We start from the raw sequence: 25,955 nt of genomic DNA on the forward strand, positions 1-25,955 counted from the left end.
GATCCTCCGCTCCCCTCTCCACCTCCCATCCCGATCGTAAGTTAGGACCGGGCGGGGAGCGCAGCACCAAGGAGCGGGGAGCGAAGGACCTGGGCGGGGAAGCCGGCAGTGAAAAGACTTCACCGCCGGCTTTCCCGTTCTGTGCTGCGCTTTCCCGCCGGTTATTTCAAATGAACCCTCTGAGGTATCAGGTGATGCCGATCAGCTGTTCATTTGAAGTCGCCGCGGTGCCCTCAGAGGGTTCATGTGAGTTCATGCTTGACTGCATTGCATGAACTCACATGAACTTTCCCACGGTCGCACAGGTCAGCCTCACCTCCCAGACCCGTCATGATTGGTGTGTGTGGGTGTCTGTGCGATGTGTGCGGGATGTCTGTGCGATGTGTGTGGTGTCTGTGCGATGTCTGCGGGTGTGTGTGCGCGGTGTCTGTGCGATGTCTGGGGGTGTGTGCGGGTGTCTGTGCGGGTGTGTGCGATGTCTGCGGGTGTGTGTGCGCGGTGTCTGTGCGATGTCTGGGGGTGTGTGTGGGTGTGCGGTGTGTCTGTGCGATGTGTGCGGGTGTGTGTGCGCTGTGTCTGTGCGATGTGTGCGGGTGTGTGCGTGCAGGCAGACATAGGCCGATGTGACACTACTACTCCCATTGGCCTATGTCTGTCCCCCGTCCACTCGTGCCAGCAGGATCAGCTCGATGGGAGCAGTAGTTCCCATCAGCCTGATCCTGCTATTTAAATTGCCCTACTGTGTCCCCAATAAATGTTAAATACATGTCATTGGTGGCCAGTGGTTACCTACAATAAATTAGTTCATACATTACCTGTCCCCGCCGATCGCCACCTAAAATAAAGTAAAAAATAAAAAACTACACCTATACTCACCTAGACACCTAATTCCCCGAAGCCATCGATCTCCTGTAATAAAATATAAAATAATAAACCACAACCTTATCCTTACCCCTCCGTAGTAGTCCACGAGTGTCCCAAGAAGATCTCCAGTTCAGAGCAGCCACATAGAATGTGACCGCTCTGAACCGCTGCCACCGCTAGAATGACGGGGCCGTAAAGCAGCCCCGTCACTGCATAAGCTGGTTCACCGGAGTTCAGGCAGCGCTGCTCCGGTCAACTCCTTTACGGCCCGGCTGTACCGTGAGAAATTCCCACGGTACAGCAGTGCCGTAAAGGAGGTCTCCGGAGCTGCGCTGCCTGAATGCACTCCGGTGACCTCAGTCAGGGGCTCCCGCTGCCGGGAGCGGACGTGTTCCCGGCAGCGTGAGCTTACAGCAGCCATGCACAGCTGTCACCATCTCCAGATGTGACAGCTGTGCATGGGAGATCAGCGCAGGAACGTGGACAGGTAACTATTTTTTTTTAGTAAACTAAGAATTAAATAAAATGGTGTGTTTTATTTCAAATAAATTATTTTTTTCTGGGTGTAGTGTGTTTTTTCTTTTTAACACTTTGTAGGTTAGTAATGGGGGTGTCTTATAGACGCCCATCATTACTAACCTGGGCTTCATGGCAGCTGGCGCTGACATGAACCCCAGCCCAATTACCCCCTGCCACCGCACCAGGGCAGCGTGGAAGAGCGAGGCTTAGTGCCAGAATTGGCGCATCCTATGGATGCGCCATTTCTGGGGCGGCTGACGGCTGGTGTTTCTAGCCTGCGAGGGGGCCAATATTCATGCCACCCTTCCTGGGCTATTAATATCAGCCCCCAGCTGTCTGCCTAGCCTTTGCTAGCTATTAAATTAGGGGGGACCCCACGTCATTTTTTTGGGGGGTCCCCCATTTTAATAGCTAGTAAAGGCTAGGTATTCAGCTGGGGGCTGATATTAGTAGTCTGGGAAGATCCGTGGGTATTACCCCCTTCCCAGGCTTCAAACATCTTCCCCAGCCGTCTGCTTAACCTCCGCTAGAGACTAAAATTATGGGGGATCCCACGCCAATTTTTTTTTTAAATAAATCCTTTATTTTAACACTAAATGACATTTGAGGAGTTAATAAAGATGCAGTCCCTAAATTATTATTTATTTTTTAATTAATTTTTCCCAAAAATTTTGACGTGGGCTTTGCTATATTTTTGTATGCCAGCCAGGTACAGCATCCAGCTTCTATGAACGCGCCATTTTCCGGGGCGGCTGCGGACTGCAATTTGCAGCGGGGGGGGGCCCAGAAAGCTTGGGCCTCCCTGCGCTGCGGATTCCAGCCCCCAGCTGCCTAGTTGTACCTGGCTGGACACACAAATAGGGAGAAGCCCCACGTATTTTTTTTTTTAAATTATTTCATGAAATTCATGAAATAATAAAAAAAAAAAAAGGGCTTCCCTATATTGTTGTGTCCGGCCAGGTACAAAAAAAATTGATGTGGGGCTTCGTCCTATATTTGTGTCCAGCCAGATACAGCAGGCAGGAACGGGCTGCCCCCAACCACCAGCTGCCTATTTGTACCTGGCCGGACACAACAATATAGGGAAGCCCTTTTTTTCTTAATTATTTCATGAATTTCATGAAATAATTTAAAAAAAAAAATACGTGGGGCTTCGCCCTATTTTTGTGTCCAGCCAGGTACAACTAGGCAGCTGGGGGCTGGAATCTGCAGCGCAGGGAGGCCCAAGCTTTCTGGGCCCCACCCGCTGCAAATTGCAGTCCACAGCCGCCCCGGAAAATGGCGCGTTCATAGAAGCGCCATCTTCTGGCGCTGTACCCAACTCATCCAGGGCCCTGGTGCGGTGGCTCACTGGGTAATAAAGGGGTTAAGGCCAGCTTGGCATTATCAGCTGGCCCTAAGCCCGAAATTCATGGGGTCACGCCAATATTAGACATGACCACCATGAATTTCTAGTAAAGTATTTAAAAAAAACACAAACACCCAGAATAAAGTCCTTTAATTGAAATAAAGACACAATTCTTTATTGTTCTAAATTAAACTATACTTACCATCACGCCCATTCCAGCTGAAGCCAACGATCTCCTGCAATAAAAGAAAAATAATAAAGCAACCTCATCCTTACCTTTCCATGGTTCCCAGGACAGCTTCAGCTCTGCTACATTGAGATGACAGGCTGGACCGCAGCAGAACGCTGCCATCCAGCCTGTCATCCCGCAGACACTGAGAAGAGCAGGCTTGCTTGCGCTCCTCAGTGTCTCTCTGTGACGGCATAAAGATGAGCCGAGGTCATGTCCAATGAACTCAGCTCACCTCATGCACGTCACTGACAGCGTGGGAAAATTCTCCTGCACTCAGCTCTTCAGCGTGAGAATTCTCCCACGCTGTCAGTGACGTACATGAAGTGAGCTGAGTTCATTGGACATGAGCTCACCTCATGCACGTCACTGACAGCGTGGGGAAATTCTCACGCTGAGTGCAGGAGAATTTTCCCACGCTGTCAGTGACGTGCATGAGGTGAGGTCATGTCCAATGAACTCGGCTCACCTCATGCACGTCACTGACAGCGTGGGAAAATTCTCCTGCACTCAGCGCTTAAGCGTGAGAATTCTCCCACGCTGTCAGTGACGTGCATGAGGTGAGCCGAGTTCATTGGACATGAACTCGTCTCATCTTTATGCCGTCACAGCCAGACACTGCAGAGCGCAAGCATGCCTGTGCTTCTCAGTGTCCGCGGGATGACAGGCTGGATGGCAGCGTTCTGCTGCGGTCCAGCCTGTCATCTCGATGTAGCAGAGCTGGAGCTGTCCTGGGAACCATGGAAAGGTAAGGATGAGGTTGCTTTATTCTTTTTCTTTTATTGCAGGAGATCGTTGGCTTCAGCTGGAATGGGCGTGACGGTAAGTATGGTTTAATTTAGAACAATAAAGAATTGTGTGTTTATTTCAATTAAAGGACTTTATTCTGGGTGTTTGTGTTTTTTTTTTTTTAACTTTCACTATGGGGTTAGTAATGGGGGTGTCTTATAGACGCCTCTCCATTACTAACCTGGGCTTGATGTCAGCTGGCATTATAAGCTGACATGAACCCCAACCCTATTACCCCCTGCCACCGCACCAGGGCAGCGTGGAAGAGCGAGGCTAAGTGCCAGAGTTGGCGCATCCTATGGATGCGCCATTTCTGGGGTGGCTGACGGCTGGTGTTTCTAGCCTGGGAGGGGGCCAATATTCATGGTCATTTTTTTGGGGGGGTCCCCCATTTTAATAGTTGGTAAAGGCTAGGTATTCAGCTGGGGGCTGATATTAGTAGTCTGGGAAGCTCCGTGGGTATTACCCCCTTCCCAGGCTTCAAACATCTGCCCCAGCCGTCTGCTTAACCTCCGCTAGAGCCTAAAATTAAGGGGAACCCCACCCCAATTTTTTTTTAAATAAATCCTTTATTTTAACACTAAATGACACGTACAGTAATCAACACTGTCACTGTACTTCTTATATATGTGACTGACATGTTTCTATCTATCTAATCTATGTGTGATCCTCTATTCTTTCTATTCTAAATTGTCGGGTACCGCTGCTGAATTGCCGGCCGGCTTTCTTAAAGAGACGGTGCATGAAAACACTATTATTTTTTTAAATAAATCCTTTACACTAAATGACAAGTACAGTAATCAACACTGTCACTGTACTTCATATATATGTGACTGGCATGTTTCTATCTATCTAATCTATGTGTGAAGCTCTATTCTGTCATAAATTGTCGGGTACAGATGCTGAATTGCCGGCCGGCTTTTTTAAAGAGACGGTGCATGAAAACACTATTATTTTTTTAAATAAATCCTTTACACTAAATGACAAGTACAGTAATCAACACTGTCACTGTACTTCATATATATGTGACTGGCATGTTTCTATCTATCTAATCTATGTGTGAAGCTCTATTCTTTCTGTTGTAAATTGTCGGGTACCGGTGTATGCGCTGATGAATTGCCGGCTTTTCGCATAATACATTCTACATTATTCTTAGTTGTTTTCCTTCATGTAGAATTAACCTACAAGGAAAGAAAGGGTTTATTTTCATTCCGATATTAGTGTCCCATTGACTTGCATTGGTTTCCGGTATCGGAATCGGCGATATCCGATACTTTTTGAGTATCGGTCCGATCCAATCCGATACGATATTTCCTGATATCGGAAGGTATCGCTCAACACTAATCAGTAGATGTTACATCGTCTGCCCCACTCACGTCCTGATGCGGACGTTGAGCCAGAATACAGCTTAACATTAGGCATTTAATATTGTAGTTACAGAAAACATTTTTTAAAGGGGTATTACCATCTCCACGGTCCTATCCCAATGTGTAGTAGGTGTAATAATAATATTGGCAAATGCCTCCAATTAGAAATGTAGTTTAGTTCTTCTGATTTGTTTGGTTGCTTTCCCCATGTGCAGGGCATTGCAGTAGCTTAGGTATCCATGGTTAGGACCACTCATATAGTGACAGTTAGTTAGCTGATAGTGGTTATAACCATGGATATTTAAACTACTGCAATGCCCTGCACATGGGGTGAGCTACATAGTGAATTATAAGAACTTCAGTACATATCTAATTGGGGGTATTTTCTATTATTATTATTATTATTATTATTAATAATAATAATAATAATAATAATAATATAATATTATTATTACATGTTGAGATTGGAATACCCCTTTAGGTATAACTATAAATCTGTGCTCACTTTGGGCTTATACATTTAGTAGGAGTTTCTACTCTTGACAGTTATAACTGAGATTTTGTATTCATGTCATTTCCACTATATCTAATTTCTATCTATATATGTACTTTTTGCATTTATAGATCTTTTATCAATGGCGACTACTTCCTATATTGGGATTGTAATTTTTCCGGTGGGAATTATTTGGTCCATGGTTGTCATTTGTGCACTGTATTGTTATCCCAAATGGCAGGATGTTCCACCTTGGAAACGCGCTGAGCCCACCTCCTGATTAGCACATCATTCTGCCGTTGGGCTTGTTTAATTACTTGCACTGACTGATTTTGCGTTAGTGTTATGGCAGTGTGTTACAGCTTGGAACGCGCTCCACTATACATATCTCCCTTTTTATGTGTGCCAGCGGAAGTGACATAGACAAGATGGCCGTACGTTCCAAGGTGGAACGTGCGGCCCACCATTGAATGACCACACGTATGCTGGATCTGCTGTTTTCCGTTCTTGTTATTTTCTGCTTTGGGGTTAGACTTTGAGCGCCGTCCTGGTTATTTTTAGCACATTATGGCATCCACTTCATTCCTTACTTTTTGACCATTTCCATCAACTGTACCCCAATAATGGGTCTGTCCACCTGCTCCCCTGATGAATCTCATGGAGGGGAAACGCGTCAGGAAGGTCTATTAATTTTGATGGATGTGTGTCCATTGTATCAGATACCTATCACCTCAATGGTATACATATAATATTTTGGCTACTTTAATCTGAACCTTTTTGCCTTATAGGTTTCATTTGATGATGAATATTAACTTGAATATTATTTTTTATACATTCCTCATACTTTATGTAGTGCCACATTGATTTCTTTGTACTGACACTTCTAGCATTATGTAACTTTACTGAGAATTGCTAATATTTTGAGTAACTAGGTTAACTTTTATATGTTCTAATTGACTTTTTATGTCTAATTTTTATGTCTAATTCTTGAGGATTGTCCCTTTTTTTTTATAATAGACTATTAAATAATTTCATGTATAGGCACAGTTCAGGGTACAGCCTTCAAGGAGCAGGGGCACCATTGTCACTAATTTTATGGTGCCAACCTCCATGGACAGGTAGCGAAGAAATACAGTGGGTACAGAAAGTATTCAGACCCCTTTAAATTTTTCACTCTTTCACTCTTTGTTTCATTGCAGCCATTTGGTAAATTCTAAAAAGTTCATTTTTTTTCTCATTAAAGTACACTCTGCACCCCATCTTAACTGAAAAAAAAACAAATGTAGAAATTTATTAAAAAAGAAAAACTGAAATATCACATGGTCAGAAGTATTCAGACCCTTTGCTCGGTATTGAGAAGCCCCTTTTGAGCTAGTACAGCCATGAGTCTTCTTGGGAATGATGCAACAAGTTTTTCACACCTGGATTTGGGGATCCTCTGCCATTCTTCCTTGCGGATCCTCTCCAGTTCCGTCAGGTTGGATGGTGAACGTTGGTGGACAGCCATTTTTTTAGGTCTCTCCAGAGATGCTCAATTGGGTTTAGGTCAGGGCTCTTGCTGGGTCAGTCAAGAATGGTCACAGAGTTGTTCTAACACCACTCCTTTGTTGTTTTAGCTGTGTGGTTAGGGTCATTGTCTTGTTGGAAGGTGAACCTTCAGCCAAGTCTGAGGTCCAAAGCACTCTGGAAGAGGTTTTCATCCAGGATATCTCTGTACTTGGCCACATTCATGTTGCCTTCAATTTCAACCAGTTATCATGTCCCTGCAACTGAAAAACACCCCCATAGCATGATACTGCCTCCACCATGTTTCACTGTTGGGATTGTATTGGGCAGGTGATGAGCAGTGCCTGATTTTTTCCACACATACCGCTTAGAATTATCACCAAAAAGTTCTATCTTAGTCTCATCAGACCAGAGAATCTTATTTCTCATAGTCTGGGAGTCCATGTGTTTTTGAGCAAACTCTATGCGGGCTTTCATATGTCTTGCACTGAGGAGAGGCTTCCGTCGGGCCACTCTGCCATAAAGGCTCGACTGGTGGAGGGCTGCAGTGATAGTTGACTTTGTGGAACTTTCTCCCATCTCCCTGCTGCATCTCTGGAGCTCAGCCACAGTGATCTTGGAGTTCTTCTTTACCTCTCACCGAGGCTCTTCTCCCACGATTGCTCAGTTTGGCTAGACGGCCAGGTCTAGGAAGGCTTCTCGTGGTCCCAAACTTCTTCCATTTAAGGATTATGGAGGCTACTATGCTCTTAGGAACCTTGAGTACTGCAGAAATTCTTTTATAACCTTGGCCAGATCTGGGCCTTGCCACTATTCTGTCTCTGAGCTCCTTGGGCAGTTCCTTTGAGCTCATAATTCTCATTTGGTCTGACATGCACTGTGAGCTGTGAGGTCTTATATAGACAGGTATGTGTCTTTCCAAATCAAGTCCTATCAGTTTAATTAAACACAGCTGGACTCCAAAGAAGGAGTAGAACCATCTCAAAGAGGATCACAAGGAAATGGACAGCATGTGACTTAAATGAGTGTCTGAGCTTAGGGTCTGAGTATTTATGACCATGTGATATTTCAGTTTTTCTTTTTTAATAAATTTGCAAAAATTTCTCCATTTGTTTTTTTTCAGTCAAGATGGGGTGCAGAGTGTACTTTAATGAGAAAAAAAAATGATTTTTTTTAGAATTTACCAAATGGCTGCAATGAAATAGAGTGAAAAATTTAAAGGGGTCTGAATACTTTCTGTACCCACTGTATAGGGTAACTGCAGGCCCGTATTCTCATGAATTAATTATATAGCCCCAATACCAATACGGTTTATTCCTTTTTCAGTATCTTGACAAACTTTTTTGACTATTATTTGGCCTTCAGCCTTAAAAAATTAATAATTAACAAAGAATTAGAATTGTTCGTGTTTTTTTTTTTGGTTTGGTTCTGTTTTCACTCTATTCGCATTAGTGAGTTTGGTTCCATCAGTGGTTGCAGTATTTCTGGTACTCGGTCCTTTCTTATACTGAAAACAAAAAAAATCCCCTAGAATATCGATATAAACCTGACCAACTGATCCGGAATAGCAGTCACACTGTACACGACCAAAATCACTAATGTGAAAATATCCTAAATTGTGTCTCTTTTATATATGTTTATAATCTATAATAATATATTTCTAATGTAGAGTTTAGAAAAAGAAATGTAGTTAAAATGGTTAGTATAAAAAATACTTCTCCGCATTGTTCTTATTTTTTTTATTTTCCGCTGGAAGACTTCTTAGAGGAAAAATTAGTAATTATTGAAACTTGTGTATTCAGGTTCCCTTTGCAGAACAAATTGAGAATAAAATTAAATTGATCTTGTAACTAGAACAGAATATACATATCATCTTATGAATCTATAATATATATAATTTACACTTTTTAATCATTTATTATGTTAAATGCACAATTAAAACCATCATGATTAAGATTGTGTGCTCGCCTGAAACGCGTCAATGTTTTACCATATCAGGATCTTTTAACTTCTCACTGTGTTTTTTCCACATTAAAAACTTCAATAAAATATGTATTTTATCTGTCCTACTTTTTTTCCCCCGCATTTTTTTTTTTACCCTCTTCATTATGCAACTTTGTAAGAGATTACCGGTATCTACATCGCCTGTCCTGTCTTTTGCAGGTTATGTCCAGAGTTTAATCCGCCGTGTTGTGAACAACGTGAATATTGTGGTGAACAACCTGATCTTGAAGTACGTGGAGGATGATATCGTCCTGTCGGTCAACATCACTTGTGCGGAGTGTTACACAGTGGATGAGTTCTGGGACCGAGCGTTTATGGACATCTCTGGTGAGCCGCAACTCAAAAACTTAGTGACTTGACTCAGTAGAAAAGTTAGCCTTTTCTTTTAGAGTCTAACATGTCCTGATGAAAAACATTCATTTATTTTTTAAGTTAGAGATGTATTTAATTAGATCAGTGACTAATTTTTATTTTGAGTATATTCACATTTACAATTTTTTTTTTTGCATTTTCTACCTATGATGTTAGCAAAGTCGCATTAAAAGATTTTCGGTCCTGAAAGTCTGTTGCTTAGCATTTAATGTTTTCCTTTGCAGCCACTGAACTCGTCCTTAGGAAAGTTATTAATTTTTCGGACTGCACCGTTTGTCTTGACAAGAGAAACGCCAGCGGGAAAATCGAGTTTTATCAGGATCCGCTTCTGTACAAGTGTTCATTCCGAACCCGCCTGCACTTTACCTATGACAGCCTTAACTCCAAAATGCCTGCGGTCATCAAGGTAATCGCCTCCCAGTATGTGTGCACTGAATTTTACAGCATATAAAGAGAAATAGTGAGGCACCAGCCACGATGTGCAGCATTCAAATGTCGAGCACTAGTCGCTGCACTCTACATATGAAAGAGTGTTAGCCTGAAAACCACGTAGACAGGGCACTAGCCGTGTGCATGCGAGCCAGATGGTGCAAATTCCATATATAGTAAAACCTGAGCCGTCAAAGCTGTAGAAATGGAACAGATAATGCACTCACCAACAGTGTTGCTTGATCATAGTCCTGTTTATTCGGGATTACACATGCAGAGTGGTGGTGCAGGTTCTGGGGTGCGAAGTGGACCTGTTGAAGTGCAGGACCAGTGCGGAACGGCCGTTGTCCTCTCAACCCTGCACCACCACTCTGCATGTGTAATCCCGAATAAACAGGACTATGATCAAGCAGCACTGTTGGTGAGTGCATTATCTGTTCCATTTCTACAGTTTTGACGGCAATGAATTTTACATCTATGTCTGTATATGTAATTCACAGCAATCATAATGTGATATCTTGCCTTTTGGTGTCAGTAATTTTTACTCTCAATTTCCAAATATTTAGTTATTTTCAAATGTAAAAAAAAAAGAAAAAGTTCTGTGATCTTTGTTTTTAAAGATCTACTTTTCAGTCAGTGTGGGTAAATCCTCCTCCGTATGGCTTGGAGTAATACAAATCCAATTGAAATTCGGAGAAAACTTTCTGCTATAAATGTGCTATGTGTAAATATAGTCTTAAAGGTTTATTGCTAAAATGGTAAGTTAAGGATGACTTACACAGTTCTACAAGGGTTTGGTCAAGGGTTTGGTCAAGGGTTTGGTCAAGGGTTTGGTCACGGGTTTGGTCACGGGTTTGGTCAAGAGTTTTTACATTGATCCAATGTTTTTCACAGACCCATAGACTAGCACTGCCAATTTTGATCCAACGCTTGGATCAAATTGGACACAGCTCTGATTTTTTCTTAGAACCATTGGGTCCGAGGGAAAAAGTGGACAACCCCATAGAATATCATCGGTACCAATGCTATTTGTGAGATCGGCAGACTTATCTCCCCCAATTCCACCATACCATGAGCTCTCAGCCAAGTGTTCATGTATTTTAAATGACCAGAAAGGAGAAAACCTCTGCCAGATTCTTCTGGCAGTGACTTATCTCACCTGAAAAAAATTATTTGGTATTGAAATGACAACAGTCCAGTCCTTTAGTTCCCTGACATTAATTGTTGGGGGAGAGTCAGGAGGGTCCCAGAGACATCAACTGTTCTGCTAATCTGGCAAAAGTCGGTGGATTCAGTTACATTTTATCTGATGTTATGGGACTTTAATTGTGGATCCTGTGTGCCATGATTGAATTGGCGTCTATAAATTAGAAGGATTTTCAGTGACCAACGAAAGGAATTGTAAGTTGACATGTTTTCCCGTCAAAATCCTCTTATTTTCCACTGAGCAGATTGCTTTATACAATATGCCAAAAGTTTTTTATATCGGTCATAGAGGACGTGTCATAGATGGCTTGTTTCTGAGTATATGTTCTTTTATTCAGATTCATACGATGGTTGACAGTCTGAAACTGTCCCTCACCGATCAGCAGCTTCCGATGTTTATCCGCATATTGCAGCTGGGGATCGCTCTCTATTACGGTGAAATAGGAAACTCGAAAGAAGAAACTGAGGATCCTCCTGGACACACGAAGGACACGGTAGTTCACATACCTGGTAAGTGCTGCACTTGTTAAAGATTGAGCTAAGTGTGCAATTGTAACACAACTTTGTTTTCAATATCGAACAATTGTTGTGGTGACTTAACCCACAACAGTGCTGCTGTTGTGGGTTAAGTCATGTCTCCAAGTATACAGAGCGGCGTCTGTAACCGTGTCCCCGGCCCTGACTGGCAGCCGGCCTTAATGCAGAGCTGTGACTAAAACTGAAATGCTGCTGGGGACAATAAAGTTCATTTTCTCCCTTCAGTGATTAGCTACGTGCAGGCGCTGGGCAGCATAATAACGTTATTAGCCTGCAGATTAACCCTATATCTGCAGGTCAATAGTATTTTTTTCTGGTAACAGGTTCCCTTTAAACTGACATGTAAGAAAGATATCACAATGCAGAAAGTCAAATGAGTTGTTCATTGTAAACATATCATCACCTATCCACCAGATAATGATGCAGTGATCACTTCCTCTTCAGAATCCTCTGCTCCCTTATGACTACATTTCCCATGCTACCTTGTGTTGAGCTGCAAGCCAGCAATGAGCACAGACCCCTAACTCCGCCTCCAACTTCTCATGTACGTATAGCATCAGCACGATGTCCTGTATAGGACACTATAAGGAATAAAAGCAATGCACAAAAGTCCTGACAAAGATTATTCCCTTCTCCCCCTCACTGACATGGATGATTTGAATGGACAGGGAGAAATCAGGATGCATATACATTGCACGCTGTATAGAGCAGTGTGTGTACATGTATATACACCTTGCTGTATACGTACTGTTGCAAGTTAGAGCTGGGTTTGCAGCAGAAGCATTCATAGAAACTGAGAGAGCTCTGCTGAATAGAGCACCGCTCACCCGCACGACTAGTCCCACCCACACAGCTAGTACCGCCTACCCACCAACTAGTTTTCAGAGCCAGGAAGTGAGGGAGAATCTGACATTACATCACAGGAAGCATTAGATTCTCAGCCAGAGATCATTTGACCAGAAGAGCAGCTCAGGTTATTGCAGGAATGGACAGAGCGAAGTGTTTAGTGAAATGGTTATCTATGGGAGTTAGTTCACATCATGCAAAGGACTTGTAAAGTTATGGTCAACCCTTTTAACATAACAAAAGCCATTGAATTTGTATAGTCAAGTATTGAGTTCCACTTTTCTGCATCGCAGCATCTTTGTGATGTTAAGAAACGCTACATCTGTAGCAAGCATCAGTAAATTAGTTTATCATTACAGGCAATGGTTGTATATTACTATGGTATAAGAACAGTCTTCCCAGCATGTCTCCATTATATCAATTTAGGTAAAACTCTGCATTTTGTTAAGCAGTCTTTCAATGTGCTGATCTCTGGTAGCATCATTTAGTGAATTGGGACAATGATTAAAGATGCTACCCAAAATAATGTAATCTAATGTGGACAGTTGTAATTATTGTCTACTGGGAGCTCATGCTTTTCACCCAGTTCTACTTTAAGTGATTGCAGGCACAGCTTAACTTTGATCAGAAATTCAGTTCTAGCAAAATCAGGGTTCAAGATGAGGGATGGGCCCAATACATCTGTTTTTAACAGTTTACAGATACAACAACTGCCCCACATGACAATCCCAATTACCGGAGTTAATTGATTACTGACATGGTCCTGGAATTAAATGATGCCGAGATTATGTCATGCGCCATGTGCTGGGATAGGAAACACCTTTTCCAGGGAAATTGTAATTCATAGCGGGACAATAGGTTGGCTGGGGACTTTACAGCATTAACCCTTTGTATTAGTCTTCCACTAAATATATTCAAACCCTAAAGTTGGTTAACTAAGACTTTTATGTTATTGTAGGTCTGATGCTTATCCATAATTGGAGACTGTGGCAGTGTTGGTTATCACTGTTTATCTACTTTTTCACTAATCACAGTAACCATCATTTTATTTATTTTTTATTTCATAACTCAATAGTACACATGACAATAAGCAACTTTGTAATTTATATTATCAGAGAAATCTGCTTTTTTCTCCTTGTGGTCTAGGATGTGATCTAGGGCACCACCGTGGCTCAGTGGTTAGCACAGTGGCTCAGTGGTTAGCACTGCAGCCTTGCAGCGCTGGGGTCCTGGGTTCAAATCCCACCAAGGACAACATCTGCAAGGAGTTTGTATGTTCTCCCTGTGTTTGTGTGGGTTTCCTCCGGGGTCTCCGGTTTTCTCCCACATTGCAAAGACATACTGATAGGTAATTTAGATTGTGAGCCCCAATGGGGACAGCAATGATAATGTATGTTAAGCGCTACGGAATATGTTGGTTCTATATAAAAAATTTAATAAATAAAGATAGATTATTATCTTTCATTCTCAATTTATGGATAAAATTTGAATTCAGTAAAGACGTATTTCCCCATTACTGGGATAGAACATGATGGAGCTAATAAAATTCTATAGAGAGGGAAGGTTCCTATGAGGATGAGGAGGAGCTAGAGACAGATGAACATTCTACTGAAGGTTCACCTTAAACCAGTTAGTTCTCCATAGAACTTTATGAGCACCAACTGTCATCTCCTATCTCCGTAATTGGAGAATCTGTATTCACTGAAGACACGTTTTAATAGTGAATTGATAATGAGCGATCAGTCCTGGAGAAATAAGAGGATTTCTTTAATAAGTTATCCTTCAAAGCATTTTCAGTTGTACTATTGATTTGTGAAAAAAAAAATATTAAAACGAAGGTTACTCTTTCAGGTTCTCTTATGCTTTTTATGTTAAATTCTAATGATGTTTTTTTTTTTTTTTTTAAATGTCTGTTTTGTAAGTTAAGACATGTTTTAAAGCAGTGTTTTCCTAACCCCATCGTTTCGGCCCCACAAAACATCCTGGATTTCCTTAGTATTGCACTGGTGAGAGAACCTGTGGCTGTTTCTGTTCTTTTAATAATAATTCCGTCACCTGCACAATACTAGGTAAATCCTGAAAACACGACATTTCCTGGAGTTTGGGAAACCCTATTTTAAAGGGAGCCTGTCACCAGGTTTTTCCCATATAACCTACGGCCACCACCTTACAGCCCCTTGTGACATCATTCTATAATGCTGTATATATCACTCCCAATACTGTAAGGCAAAAAAAACCCCACCTTTTATTTTACTCGCCTACGGGGCGGTCCGGTCCGATAGGTGTTGCTGTTCTTCATCCGGCTCCTCCTCTCGTCTTGTGATGCCGTCCTCTTTCTCTGCTTCATGTGGATGACTCGTCCTACGTCATCCACACAGTGTTCCCCTTCGCTCACCTGCGCAGGCTCACTTGCACTGTTCTGCTCATGCGCAGGTAAAGACTAAAGAGCGCCGGCACATTAAAGTACTTTGCTCTGCCCTCGACAGGGCGGACAGGAGTGCGCCTGCATAGCAGCGCGAAGGGGAACACTGTGGGGATGACGCAGGGTGTGTCATCCACCCGATGCAGAGAAGGAGGACGACATCGCAGGAAGAGAGGAGGCGCTGGATGAATACCAGCGACGCCCATAGGACCGGACCACCTCATAAATGAGTATAAGAAGTCCTTTTTTTCCCTTTAAAGGAAAAAATGTTTTGAAGCGTTTTCCAGAAATCTGTTGTATAAAAAATTTAGTGACTTTTCAAAGTGTTTTACAACACGAGGTTGCGCAAAAGTGTTGCGACTTCTGCCGGCTTCATTCTAGATTCGGACAGCTTCACTAACACCGGTTTTGATGAATCGGGGCCATTATATAGAAATTATTACAAAAGCATGAAAAAAATCCCAGCAATTCATCCCTTTATTTTCTCCTCTACTTCTTTCCTATTTTGTCTTAAATTGCGAATTAAAGCAGAGAAGTGTACAAAGAAATCTTCTTTGGGTGCTCCAAGAAATCAGATGCCTCCTTCCTCCTCATTACTGTCTTGTGTTTAGCTGCACAGAAGCCTTTGCTGTGTCTGTACATTTGTTAGATTCCGCCTGTCTTCCTATGCCCACACCTTCTCAGCTGAAAACAAGCTAAAGTGGGACTGATCTTTAGGAGATTATTCGTCTGTTCTACGAATATGTAGAATTTTTTCCAGACTTTTTAATTCAGGAAAACACAGGAAATTCTGCAGAATGACAATTATTAGGGTAGATTTATTTCATTTTGAGTAAGTTCAGAAAAGCTCTGAATTTCACAGGCTAGTCACGTCCTCCAATTGCGGTCTGTGACTGGCTCTATGTGTAGCTCCCTGCGCTCGAGCACTTAGTTGATGGCTGCAAGGTTAGAGCATGCTGCAATTTTTTTTCCACGCAGTCCTGAGGGCTACACAGAAAATTGCTTATGTGCGCTAGTATATACAGTAGACTACAATTGGACTTGTTCTGTCCATATGCTGTCCATGTGTGGCCCGTTGTGCACACTCACCTAAAATATATTCAAGCTTAAAGGAGTTGACCAGGCTTGAGGCTGAAGTCTGCAGCCTCTCTGTGCCTGCAGACTTGTACACGCTGTCAGGATTCTCCGCCAGTGGGAGGTCATGTGAAATATGCATGGTCCCGGTCACATTCCGACTTAACTTGTCTGGCCTTGCTCAATTATCTTGTATTGAGTGAGGCTGCGCCAATCTAGTCAGCGCGAGACTGCATACTTGCGGTCACGTGCCCACCTGTTCTCTGCGCTGGTACTGGAGAGTCCTGACAGTCTGCACACTTTAAGTGTAAAGATTCACAAGTTTGCTGTCACATAGAGTGACTGCAGACATGAACCCCAAGGCTGGACAACCCCTTTAACGTTCCCTAACTTTTATAGTTCATTATTAGGTTTAGTGTTGCTTTAAAGGGAATCTGTCAGCAGGTTTTTGCTAATGTAATCCAACAGAAGCATGATGTAGAGACAGCGTCCCTGATTCCAGTGATGTATCATTTAGTTTACTGGATGCAGTTGTTGTGATACAATCACAGTTTTTCCTGCTGCAGATCTATCAGAGCTCTGAATGCTGAGCCCTGTATAACCCCGCCCACACCACTGATTGGCAGTTTTCTGTGTGCATTGTATATTGACAGAAAGCTGCAAATTAGTGGTGGGGGCGGGGTTACACCGAGCTGTTGACTAGGAGGCACAATACACCTAGTCCTGTAGTGATCATCTCCTGCTAATAAAACACTGATTTTATTGAAACAGGTACATTACAGCCTAATGGAATCACGATCTGTGCCCCTACATCCTGCTACTCTCAGATTACATACTGACACCTGCTGACAGATACCCTTTAAAGTGAGGGTCAGCAAACCCGTAACTTTATCATCTTCATGTTGTGGTTCTTGAACTATGACACTTATTTGTGTTCATGAAGTTGGGATCACAGCTTGGATTTGTCAGGCGTTATCACTGCTATGATCACACTATAAATGTATTGATATTTTCTGTGTAGCTTTGATGGGAAAGCTTACTCCTGTGTACAACTTTGTCTCTATGACGTTGATAAGTTCAGACTCATGTCACAACATTTTAGTTGTTATTGGTTCATGTATACTTAAAAGGGCATTACTGTCTTTGAAAGCAATGGCATATCACTAGGATATACTATCGCTTTGTGATTGATGGGGGTCCAGCCTTTGGATCCTCATTTGGCTGGAGCACTGAGCCAGCGCTACTTCCCCTTTTCAGTCTTTTCCTGCACAGCGATGTCCCACCATCTTTTTTGCAGGGGTACTGTAGAACACCTCCATTCAAATGACTGGGGCCACGCCACTGAAATGATTGTAGGAAAGGTCCTATGATGCATACCTAGGGCAGCACGGTGGCTCAGTGGTTAGCACTGCAGCCTTGCAGCGCTGGGGTCCTGGGTTCAAGTCCCACCAAGGACAACATCTGCAAGGAGTTTGTATGTTCTCCCCTTGTCTGGGTGGGTTTCCTCTGAGTTCTCCGGTTTCCTCCCACACTCCAGAGACATCCTGATAGGGAATGTAGATTGTGAGCCCCAATGGGGACAGTGCCCATAATGTCTGTAAATTGTCTGAATTGTAAAGCGCTCTGGAATATGTTGTGCTTTATTTTAAAAAAAAAAAAAAAAAAAAAAAAAGAGAAGAAAAGATACCTACTCATAGATAATTTGGACCTACTTTAATTACAGCATAGTAACAAGAGAGGAACTGGACTTTACACAGTGGCTGAACTTTTACAGTATAGAAGGGAGTCCCGGTGGGTGCATTTATCAGTACTGTTGTACATATGATTTAGGGCTAATATGTAGTTTGTTGTGCTGTGTGATGTATTCCCCAAAATGTCACATGATATAGAGCAGTGATCAAAAACCTTTCTTGCCTCGAGAGCCACGCTCAGCTCTGAAGGAAGGTTGCGAGTCACATCTAGAGTCCCATAAGCAGTGACATCCTGCTCCTGCCTTGCCCGCAGTAGTGATACCCAGAGCCCCCATTATCGGTATAATGACAGTCCATTATCGGTATAATGACAGCCAAAGCTTCCCTACAGAAATCACACAAAGACAGTATACTTGCATCTAGGGGTTCTGACCTTGCCCTCACCCCCTATCCTGCACTTCGGCCACGCTAACACATCCAGGTTCAAACATCCCCTCTCTCTGGCAATATATTATCTCTAGCACCTAATTTATTTCTTCAACCCCAAGGCCAGCATATGCCTCTCAAGATATGGTCTCTTATGTGGTGCTACTCAAAAAAGTCACGTTCTGGAGACCTATTTGCTTGACCTGAATATAATGTACCAAGCTGGCAGAAAACCACGAGCCACACATCATGGTCCCACCAGCCACATGTGGCGCCCCATCCACCACTTGGGGATACCAGAAAAAAGAAAGCAATACATGAACGATGTGCACACCTATGTAAAACATGTTGGGTATCCCCGTTTTAGAGTATTACTGTATAACACATGAGCTGACCGAGCTTCTGTAGGATTTCACACAGACAGGTCTAACTTGCCGCTCATTGTTTTTACACTTTGCTCCAAGTGGGAATTTTTTTTCCTGCAGATTTTTATGGGGTGCAATAGTTGGACTTGGGACAACCCCATTAAAGGTTTTCTGTGAGAAGCTGATTGAAGGGGGGAATCAACATTTTATTATTTATGCTGCAGCCAAATGAAAAAAAAAAAAGAAAGAATTGGAAATACATCTATATAGGGCAGGGATGCCCGAGGATCTCTAGAGCAAAGTAAGCTTTTTACAGCAGCTTTCCAAAATGGGGTCTGTAATAGGTGACACTATTTTATTTAACACCTCATACCTTAATAAGGGACATGAAATGGCTCGTACAGAGAGATCTAGGAGATCTAATATGATTTTAGTAAATGCAATAAATTGTAATAATGAAGTCATAAAGTTCAGCGCAGTAGGTGAGCTTTTGTTGAAGCTCGCTGGGGGTTGTAGTAGTTGCTAGGCTGTTTATTCGTTTTGTATAAGTGGTGTTAATCATAGCAGACAGATAAAAGGCTGTAGCAGGAGGAAATGATTAGTAGATGTAGCTGAGTTAGGCTAGCTGTGTGAGGAAACAGATATGACGTTTCCTTTTTCATCTGCCACTGTACATTACTCAAAAAAGACTTTCAGCAACCGGCCCATTTCTTCTGCAACACATAATCATCTGTGTGTGCTTCTGTAGGATTGGCAGCTCACATATATATGGCACTGATTTCCTTAGTGCGTGAAATAAAGCATCTGTTTCATCAGGGCTTCTCTAATAGTAATATAAAAAAAAAAGTCTTACTGTAATAATTCCAGATCTTTACATTCTACCAGCCTACATACATACATTGTTACTGCGGCTTTTCAAAGCTCCAATGCAGGAGAGGCTTCAGCGGGCTGTGGCTCCTAGATCCATCATCAGTGTCTAGAGACAATAATGCCAGCTGGGGATGAGCCGACCCTTGCAAGTTCGGGTTTTGGTACCGGACTTGATCGTTATTCCAGAGTTCGGTTCTTGTATTAGAACTTGAACCAGAACCTGAATCCCAATGAAAACAATTAGAACACAAACTTTTGAGCTGGAAAATTCTCACTCACGGACTTGCCCGCAACTCCGAACATTGTAATAGACTTCCGGGAGAAATCTGTGTCCGGCTTTTAGCACCGGACACTAACCGTCCGGTACAAACCCCTAACTTTTAAGTTCAGGTTCACTTCTCTAATGCCAGCAACTGTGGACGAACCCAATGTTGTTTGATTCTAGGATACGGGTCTGTTACCTATTAAGAAATTAAGTTGTTTTACACTTTACTTACATATTTTTATTCCGAATTCACATTGTTTTTTATTGAAACCTCAGGGAAAGGATAAGGGAAAAAGAATAGGATCAAAAATTCAACTCTAAAACTTACTACAGTTAAATAGAAATTCACAATAGCTGACGAGTAACTTCTGCCATATTGCGCTACTCCACTGGCTATCTCGCACGGCTATCTCTATCACTTCCTTCACATGCTCGATCTCCGCTGCACTCGGTCAGGTGTTCTGCCGGGTCCCACAAATATCAATAAGTTATCTCTTACCAAAGGACAGGGGATAACATAATAACTTGTTACAAACCCTTTAACCAGTATTGTTCATTGTCATATCTATTTTTTATTTTGTTCTGATTTACATAAAATAAAAATTGAAGCAAATTTGCAACTTAGCCTTATTTTAAAAAAATTGTTTCCATTGTGTGTCTGCTGATGTGCATCTAGACAGCAAGTACCTACACACAAACATGTAGTCTGATCCAGCAGCTATACTTTTACATGAGTCCCCTCCTTTCTAAGGTACAACAGTTCCGAAGTGCGAAAAAGGAACAAAAAAGTCAGCTCACCCACCCGGCAAAGTCCGGAACGGAAGCCGGCAAAGTCCGGAACGGAAGCCGGCAAAGTCCGGAACGGAAGCCGGCAAAGTCCGGAACGGAAGCCGGCAAAGTCCGGAACGGAAGCCGGCAAAGTCCGGAACGGAAGCCGGCAAAGTCCGGAACGGAAGCCGGCAAAGTCCGGAACGGAAGCCGGCAGTGCCACAGGGCAGGTAACATTGAAAGGAAAAAGGATATCCAGCATCTGGATATTCATAAAAAAAAAATTATTTATTTAGAAATATTTAAAAGCACACAATTGTGTAAAATAATGTGCAAAAAGTATCACAACTATCCATGAATAAAAGGGGGAAATTATTCACTGGCAAAGTTCCTAAGTGCAGCCACTACACATTGACTAAGGCTATATGCTGTTCCGCCTCCGCGCACTGTTACATCCGGCCACTGGGAGAGCTGCTAATGGGTGGGGGAGCTAGATGGCGGACACCCACCCATCTGATATAGGTTACCAATCCTCCATTTTAGTGGCCATCCCTTTAACTCTTTCCCTGCCAAGGACACATCTCTTACATCCTTGCAGGGTGGCAACTCTGTAACCAAGCACATATAAGATGCGTCCTAGCTAGTAATAGCCATATCTCAGTCTGGTTTGCAGTGATCCAGGGCTAATTTTGAAGTTGAGATTGTCAGCTTCAAAATGAGATCAGAGACGCCAAAGTCGTCACAACACAGTCTGAAATGGAGTATGTTTTTTTTTTAAATGTAATTTGTGTGACAGTTGTAATATAAATTAAGACTTGAATATAAAAATTCTGTTTCTGAAAATTCCTTGAAAATGTGAAGATTGCTAAATAAAATAAAAAGTTAAAACTTTAAAAAGCTATTTTTATTTTTTTATTTTTTAAGATTCTCTAAACATATCGTCCTAATTTTATTATTAAGGTAAATTTAAAATGTGTCATATAAAAACTATCTTAGAACCATTGGGATATTTAAAGGCATTTCAAAGTTATTCCTGCATAAAGTCACACGTCATTTTAATTTTCCAACATAAAGCTGCAGTTTTGGTCTTACAGTTGTTATGAATTCAATATGTATATATGTGTATGAGCATGTGTATAAAAGTTATGTTAGCTTTTATCAAAAGGATAGGGGTTAACTTATTAATATTTGGGGTGTGTGTGTGTATATATATATATATATATATATATATACACATACATACAGACCAAAAGTTTGGACACACCTTCTCATTTAAAGATTTTTCTTTATTTTCCTGACTATGAAAATTGTACATTCACACTGAAGGCATCAAAACTATGAATTAACACATGTGGAATTATGTACTTAACAAAAACGTGTGAAATAAGTGAAAATATGTCTTATATTCTAGGTTCTTCAAAGTGACCACCTTTTGCTTTGATGACTGCTTTGCACAGTCTTGGCATTCTCTTGATGAGCTTCAAGAGGTAGTCACCGGAAATAGTTTTCACTTCACAGGTGTGCCCTGTCAGGTTTAATAAGTGGGATTTCTTGCCTTATAAATGTGGTTGGGACCATCAGTTGTGTTGTGCAGAAGTCTGGTGGATACACAGCTGATAGTCCTACTGAATAGGCTGTTAAAATTTGTATTATGGCAAGAAAAAAGCAGCTAAGTAAAGAAAAACGAGTGGCCATCATTACTTTAAGAAATGAAGGTCAGTCAGTCCGAAAAATTGGGAAAACTTTGAAAATGTCCCCAAGTGAAGTTGCAAAAACCATCAATTGCTACAAAGAAACTGGCTCACATGAGGACCGCCCCAGGAAAGGAAGACCAAGAGTCACCTCTGCTTCTGAGGATAAGTTTATCCGAGTCACCAGCCTCAGAAATCGCAGGTTAACAGCAGCTCAGATTAGAGACCAGGTCAATGCCACACTGAGTTCTAGCAGACACATCTCTACAACAACTGTTAAGAGGAGACTTTGTGCAGCAGGCCTTCATGGTAAAATAGCTGCTAACGGCTAAGGACATTCAACAAGCAGAAGAGACTTGTTTGGGCTAAAGAACACAAGGAATGGACATTAGACCAGTGGAAATCTGTGCTTTGGTCTAATGAGTCCAAATCTGAGATCTTTAGTTCCAACCACCGTGTCTTTGTGCGACGCAGACAAGGTGAACGGATGGACTCTACATGCCTGGTTCCCACCATGAAGCATGGAGGAGGAGGTGTGATGGTGTGGGGGTGCTTTGCTGGTGACACTGTTGGGAATATTCAAAATTTAAGGCATACTGAACCAGCATGGCTACCACAGCATCTTGCAGCGTCATGCTATTCCCTCCGGTTTGCGTTTAGTTGGATCATCATTTATTTTTCCACAAGACAATGACCCCAAACACAACTCCAGGCTGTATAAGGGCTATTTGACCAAGAAGGAGAGTGATGGGGTGCTACGCCAGATGACCTGGCCTCCACAGTCACCAGACCTGAACCCAATCGAGGCAAAAGGGCCAACAAGTGCTGAGCATCTCTGGGAACTCCACCAAGATTACATAGTTACATAGTTTACATAGTTACATAGTTTATAAGGCCGAAAAAAGACAAGCGTCCATCCAGTTCAGCCTATTTCTTGTGCACTGCAGCTATTCTGCAGCGTTGATCCAGGGGAAGACAACAAAAACCCATGCGGTATAGGCCAATTTACATCATTGAGGAAAAATTCACTTCCCGACACCAATCTGGCAGTCAGATTAAATCCCTGGATTAATTAACTATCCTAAGCATAAGATGTAATTTTATTGTTCTCAAGAAAGGCGTCCAGGCCTCTCTTGAACTCATTAAGTGAGTTGGACATCACCACTTCCTCTCCCAGAGAGTTCCAGAGTCTCACGGCTCTGACTGTAAAGAATCCCCTTTTATGCTGGTGCAGGAACCTCCTTTCCTCCAGACGCATAGTGTGCCCCTTCGTCTTTGTCACCATCCTTGGTATAAACAGGTCATGGGAGAGATCTCTGTACTGCCCCCTGATGTATTTATACATGTTTATGAGGTCTCCCCTAAGCCTTCTCTTTTCCAATGTAAATAGGCCTAATTTTGACAACCTCTCTGGGTATTCTAGTCCCTCCATTCCCTTTATTACCTTAGTCGCCCTCCTTTGTACCCTCTCTAGCTCCAATATGTCTTTCCTGAGCACCGGAGCCCAGAACTGTGCACAATATTCTAAGTGCGGCCTTACCAGCGCTTTATACAGAGGAAGAACAATCTTCTCATCATATGCCCCTATTTCTCTTCTGATGCATGCCATGACTATTTGCCTTCGCAGCTGCTGCCTGACACTGGGCACTCCAATTTAATTTGCTATTAACCAAGACGCCCAGGTCCTTCTCCATGTCAGATTTCCCCAACGGTTTCCCATTTAATATGTATGGGTGACTGCTGTTTTTCTTTCCCATGTGCATGACCTTACATTTATCGGCATTGAACCCCATTTGCCATTTTTTGGCCCAACTCCCCAATTTATCTAAATCCTCCTGTAGCTGTGCCCTATCCTCATCTGTATTAACTACTTTACAAAGTTTAGTATCATCGGCAAATATTGCTATTTTACTATGCAACCCTTCCACTAGATCATTAATAAATATATTAAATAATATAGGGCCCAAGACAGACCCTTGAGGCACCCCGCTAGTAACCCTGACACCCCCTGAGCTTACTCCATTGATAACCACCCTCTGCTTTCTATCACTCAACCAGCTATTTACCCACTTGCACACATTATCCCCCAGACCAAGCATTCTCCTTTTATATACCAACCTTTTGTGTGGCACGGTATCAAACGCTTTGGAGAAGTCAAGGTATACAACATCCACTGACTCTCCCCGGTCCAGCTGTGAGCTCACCTCCTCGTAGAAGGCGATCAGGTTTGTTTGGCAGGAGCGATCCCTCATGAATCCATGTTGATATGGAGTTAGACAGTTATTATCATTAAGATATTCTACAATAGCATCTCTAAGAAATCCTTCAAACAATTTACCCACAACAGACGTTAAGCTGACTGGTCTATAGTTCCCAGGGTCACTTTTAGACCCCTTTTTGAATATTGGTACCACATTTGCTTGGCGCCAGTCTAGTGGGACAGTCCCTGTCCTTAAAGAGTGCTTGAATATAAGATACAGCGGTCTGTCTATCACATTACTTAATTCTTTTAGTACCCGGGGGTGTATGCCATCTGGGCCTGGTGACTTGTCTATTTTGATATTATTTAGGCGTTTCTGAACTTCCTCCTGGGTTAGGTGGGTGATATTTAGCGGAGGGTTTACTTTATCACTCTGCATTTCCTCCGATAAATTGTTTTCTTTTGTGAAAACAGTGGAGAAGAAGCTATTGAGTAGGTTTGCTTTACCCTCATCGCCCTCTATGATTTTACCCAGGTTATTTTTAAAACGCCATCAGTTTTAATCCTTTTACTGTTTATATAGTTAAAGAACAGTTTGGGATTCGTTTTACTTTCCTTGGCAATTAGTCTCTCTGTCTCCTCTTTTGCTATTCTTGTTTCTTACAGATTTTGTTTTTTTCCCTATAAGATATTAGCGCTTCCTCACTGCCTTCTTGTTTAAGTTTACCGAAAGCCCTTTTTTTGTTTTTCATTGCCCTCTTGACTTCCTTATTTAGCCACATTGGCTTCCTCCTATTCCTAGCCCTTTTATTCCCATAAGGTATGTACCTTCTACAGTGACTATGTAGGACTGTTTTGAAAATTTCCCATTTTCTATCCGTGCTCCTATTACTGCAGATACTATCCCAGTCCATAAGGTGAAGGGCATCTCTTAGCTGATCAAACTTTGCCCTCCTGAAGTTCAGTGTTTTTGTGACTCCCTTGCTGGGCACCCTACTGAAGCACATGTGGAATTGTATAATGTTGTGGTCACTATTTCCCAGGTGCCCCCCGACCTGCACCTCTGTTATTCTGTCTGGCCTGTTAGTTAATATTAAGTCTAAAAGGGCCGTCCCTCTAGTTGGTTCCTGCACAAGTTGTGACAAATAATTAATTGTCTTTGATAATTGACAGAAACCTGTTTCCTTTCTGAGATCTACAGCTTTCGGTTTCCCAGTCTATATTGGGGTAGTTGAAGTCCCCCATAATAATCACCTCGTTATTTTTTGCTACTTCGTCTATTTGTCTCATTAATAGACTTTCCATGGCTTCTGCTATATTTGGTGGTTTATAACAGACTCCTATGATAATTTTATTATTGTTTTTTGCCCCATGTATCTCCACCCATAAGGACTCGACCTCCTCATTTCCCTCCCATACATCCTCCCGTATTGTAGGCTTTAGACACGTCTTTACATATAGACAGACTCCACCCCCTTTCCGACTTCTTCGATCCCTTCTAAACAGACTGTAACCCTGTAAGTTAACTGCCCAGTCATAGCTTTCATCTAACCATGTCTCGGTTATTCCCACTGTGTCATAGTTACCTGTAGATATTTCTGCTTCCAGTTCATCCATCTTGTTTGTCAGGCTCCTGGCATTTGCTAGCACGCAGTTTACACGATTTTGTTTTGT

General features: G+C 42.3%; 1 protein-coding gene across 4 annotated transcripts in view; it reads left to right on the plus strand.

The window, feature by feature from the left end:
- VPS13B (vacuolar protein sorting 13 homolog B) overlaps window positions 1-25,955 on the plus strand; it is a 1,155,013-nt gene that overhangs the window by 108,933 nt on the left and 1,020,125 nt on the right. For all 4 annotated transcript variants that reach the window (XM_073679617.1, XM_073679614.1, XM_073679615.1 and 1 more), the window contains exons 5-7: window positions 9,279-9,446; window positions 9,716-9,897; window positions 11,465-11,636. In XM_073679617.1, coding sequence (XP_073535718.1) covers window positions 9,279-9,446; window positions 9,716-9,897; window positions 11,465-11,636 — 522 coding nt within the window. The remainder of the gene's footprint in view (window positions 1-9,278; window positions 9,447-9,715; window positions 9,898-11,464; window positions 11,637-25,955) is intronic.

Source organism: Phyllobates terribilis, unplaced genomic scaffold (genome assembly GCF_046119375.1).
Source record: "Phyllobates terribilis strain yellow unplaced genomic scaffold, ASM4611937v1 Scaffold_4__5_contigs__length_816908805, whole genome shotgun sequence".
NCBI lineage: Eukaryota > Metazoa > Chordata > Amphibia > Anura > Dendrobatidae > Phyllobates > Phyllobates terribilis.